The sequence below is a fragment of the Mizuhopecten yessoensis genome, unplaced genomic scaffold (assembly GCF_002113885.1).
Source record: "Mizuhopecten yessoensis strain PY_sf001 unplaced genomic scaffold, ASM211388v2 scaffold9173, whole genome shotgun sequence".
Classification (NCBI taxonomy): Eukaryota; Metazoa; Mollusca; class Bivalvia; order Pectinida; family Pectinidae; genus Mizuhopecten; species Mizuhopecten yessoensis.
This window is the reverse complement of record NW_018407915.1, coordinates 402,495-405,594: the sequence shown is the minus strand read 5'-3', so window position 1 is coordinate 405,594 and position 3,100 is coordinate 402,495. Positions and strand designations below refer to the sequence as shown.

The 3,100-nt window shown below is 41.2% G+C and overlaps 1 protein-coding gene across 1 annotated transcript in view; it reads left to right on the top strand.

Moving 5' to 3' along the window:
* Positions 1-3,019, top strand: part of LOC110457520 (proline-rich transmembrane protein 1-like) — a 7,084-nt gene extending 4,065 nt beyond the window's left edge. Inside the window, exon 4 of the mRNA XM_021508842.1 lies at positions 2,360-3,019. Within this exon, the coding sequence (XP_021364517.1) occupies positions 2,360-2,512 (153 nt within the window). The 3' untranslated portion in view covers positions 2,513-3,019. The remainder of the gene's footprint in view (positions 1-2,359) is intronic.
* The last annotated feature ends 81 nt before the right edge of the window (positions 3,020-3,100 follow it).

The window sequence follows — 3,100 nt, the reverse complement described above, 5'->3', positions numbered from 1 at the left end:
TAGTAGATCAAACTATGGAGGTACGTATCTGTAGTAGATCAAGTTATTGAGGTACGTAACCGTAGTAGATCAAGATAAGGAGGTATGTATCCGTAGTAGATCAAGCAATAGAGGTACGTATCGTAGATCAAATTATGGAGGTACGTATCCGTAGTAGATAAAACTATGGAGGTACGTATCCGTAGTAGATCTAGCAATTGAGGTACGTATCCATAGTAGATCAAACTATGGAGGTACGTATCTGTAGTAGATCAAGTTATTGAGGTACGTAACCGTAGTAGATCAAGATAAGGAGGTACGTATCCATAGTAGATCAAGCAATAGAGGTACGTATCGTAGATCAAATTATGGAGGTACGTATCCGTAGTAGATAAAACTATGGAGGTACGTATCCGTAGTAGATCAAGCTATGGAGGTACGTATCCGTAGTAGATCTAGCAATTGAGGTACGTATCCATAGTAGATCAAACTATGGAGGTACGTATTTGTAGTAGATCAAACTATGGAGTTACGTATCTGTAGTAGATCAAGTTATTGAGGTACGTAACCGTAGTAGATCAATATAAGGAGGTACGTATCCGTAGTAGATCAAGCAATAGAGGTACGTATCGTAGATCAAATTATGGAGGTACGTATCCGTAGTAGATAAAACTATGGAGGTACGTATCCGTAGTAGATCAAACTATGGAGGTACGTATCCGTAGAAGATCAAGCTATGGAGGTACGTATCCGTAGTAGATCTAGCAATAGAGGTACGTATCCGTAGAAGATCAAGCTATGGAGGTACGTATCCGTAGTAGATCTAGCAATAGAGGTACGTATCCGTAGAAGATCAAGCTATGGAGGTACGTATCCGTAGTAGATCTAGCAATAGAGGTACGTATCCGTAGAAGATCAAGCTATGGAGGTACGTATCCGTAGTAGATCTAGCAATAGAGGTACGTATCCGTAGAAGATCAAGCTATGGAGGTACGTATCCGTAGTAGATCTAGCAATAGAGGTACGTATCCGTAGAAGATCAAGCTATGGAGGTACGTATCCGTAGTAGATCTAGCAATAGAGGTACGTATCCGTAGAAGATCAAGCTATGGAGGTACGTATCCGTAGTAGATCTAGCAATAGAGGTACGTATCCGTAGAAGATCAAGCTATGGAGGTACGTATCCGTAGTAGATCTAGCAATAGAGGTACGTATCCGTAGAAGATCAAGCTATGGAGGTACGTATCCGTAGTAGATCTAGCAATAGAGGTACGTATCCGTAGAAGATCAAGCTATGGAGGTACGTATCCGTAGTAGATCTAGCAATAGAGGTACGTATCCGTAGAAGATCAAGCTATGGAGGTACGTATCCGTAGTAGATCTAGCAATAGAGGTACGTATCCGTAGAAGATCAAGCTATGGAGGTACGTATCCGTAGTAGATCTAGCAATAGAGGTACGTATCCGTAGAAGATCAAGCTATGGAGGTACGTATCCGTAGTAGATCTAGCAATAGAGGTACGTATCCGTAGAAGATCAAGCTATGGAGGTACGTATCCGTAGTAGATCTAGCAATAGAGGTACGTATCCGTAGAAGATCAAGCTATGGAGGTACGTATCCGTAGAAGATCTAGCAATAGAGGTACGTATCCGTAGAAGATCAAGCTATGGAGGTACGTATCCGTAGTAGATCTAGCAATAGAGGTACGTATCCGTAGAAGATCAAGCTATGGAGGTACGTATCCGTAGAAGATCTAGCAATAGAGGTACGTATCCGTAGAAGATCAAGCTATGGAGGTACGTATCCGTAGTAGATCTAGCAATAGAGGTACGTATCCGTAGAAGATCAAGCTATGGAGGTACGTATCCGTAGAAGATCTAGCAATAGAGGTACGTATCCGTAGAAGATCAAGCTATGGAGGTACGTATCCGTAGTAGATCTAGCAATAGAGGTACGTATCCGTAGAAGATCAAGCTATGGAGGTACGTATCCGTAGTAGATCTAGCAATAGAGGTACGTATCCGTAGAAGATCAAGCTATGGAGGTACGTATCCGTAGTAGATCTAGCAATTGAGGTACGTATCCATAGTAGATCAAACTATGGAGGTACGTATTTGTAGTAGATCAAACTATGGAGGTACGTATCTGTAGTAGATCAAGTTATTGAGGTACGTAACCGTAGTAGATCAATATAAGGAGGTACGTATCCGTAGTAGATCAAGCAATAGAGGTACGTATCCGTAGTAGATCAAACTATGGAGGTACGTATCCGTAGTAGATCAAACTATGGAGGTACGTATTCTTATTGAGATCCTTTATTTCGTTACTCCAGAAAGTGACTTGTGGACTGTAAATTTGATTGGTTCTGTTGTTATTTCAGTCTAAATCCGCCTACAACCGAGGAGATGTGGCCATGGCGCACGCTCATGCCAACTCCAGCAGACAACTGGCCAATTTTGCCATCGGGTTTGGGACCTGCTCGATCATCGCCGCCTTTATCTACGTCGTCGTTCTTTATTCTGTGATACTGTAGGTATACGAAGTGTCTTGCCGGACATGCACATTGACATGTACAAGGATTCAAACTTACAGTATTCGGATAGACTGTGATTCTATTTGTGCCATATAATCGGAGTTAAATCATTTGGAACACAAATGTAGGCAACCCCGCATCCTTTAGTTCTCAATGTTATTTTTAACCTGACAATATATTGATCGTCTCGGCCGGCCATTCCAGAAAGTTCCAAGCAACTTGAATACAAACCAAAAATCCCTTAATTATGAAAAGAGAAATAGTATGAAGTGAAAGAGTCTGTTATCACAAAACGTAATGTTTATGACGTCATTCTGTAATCACAAACGCTGTAGAAGGTGTTTTGATCAGATTCTTGTAACACAACCAATAAGTGTTTCGATGTGACATTTCGATGACTAGTACGGTACTCTATGACCTTAATCGGACTAATGACCAGTGAAGCGTATGCAGACAAAGGTGTAAAATATGTCCGAGTTGTCCACAAATCGATGTCGATTAGGCTACGCTGTAAGCGTATGTACAATAGTTTTTATATATATGTACCGACATGACTCAATTCAGCTATGCTTTGTTTAATACTTTGTC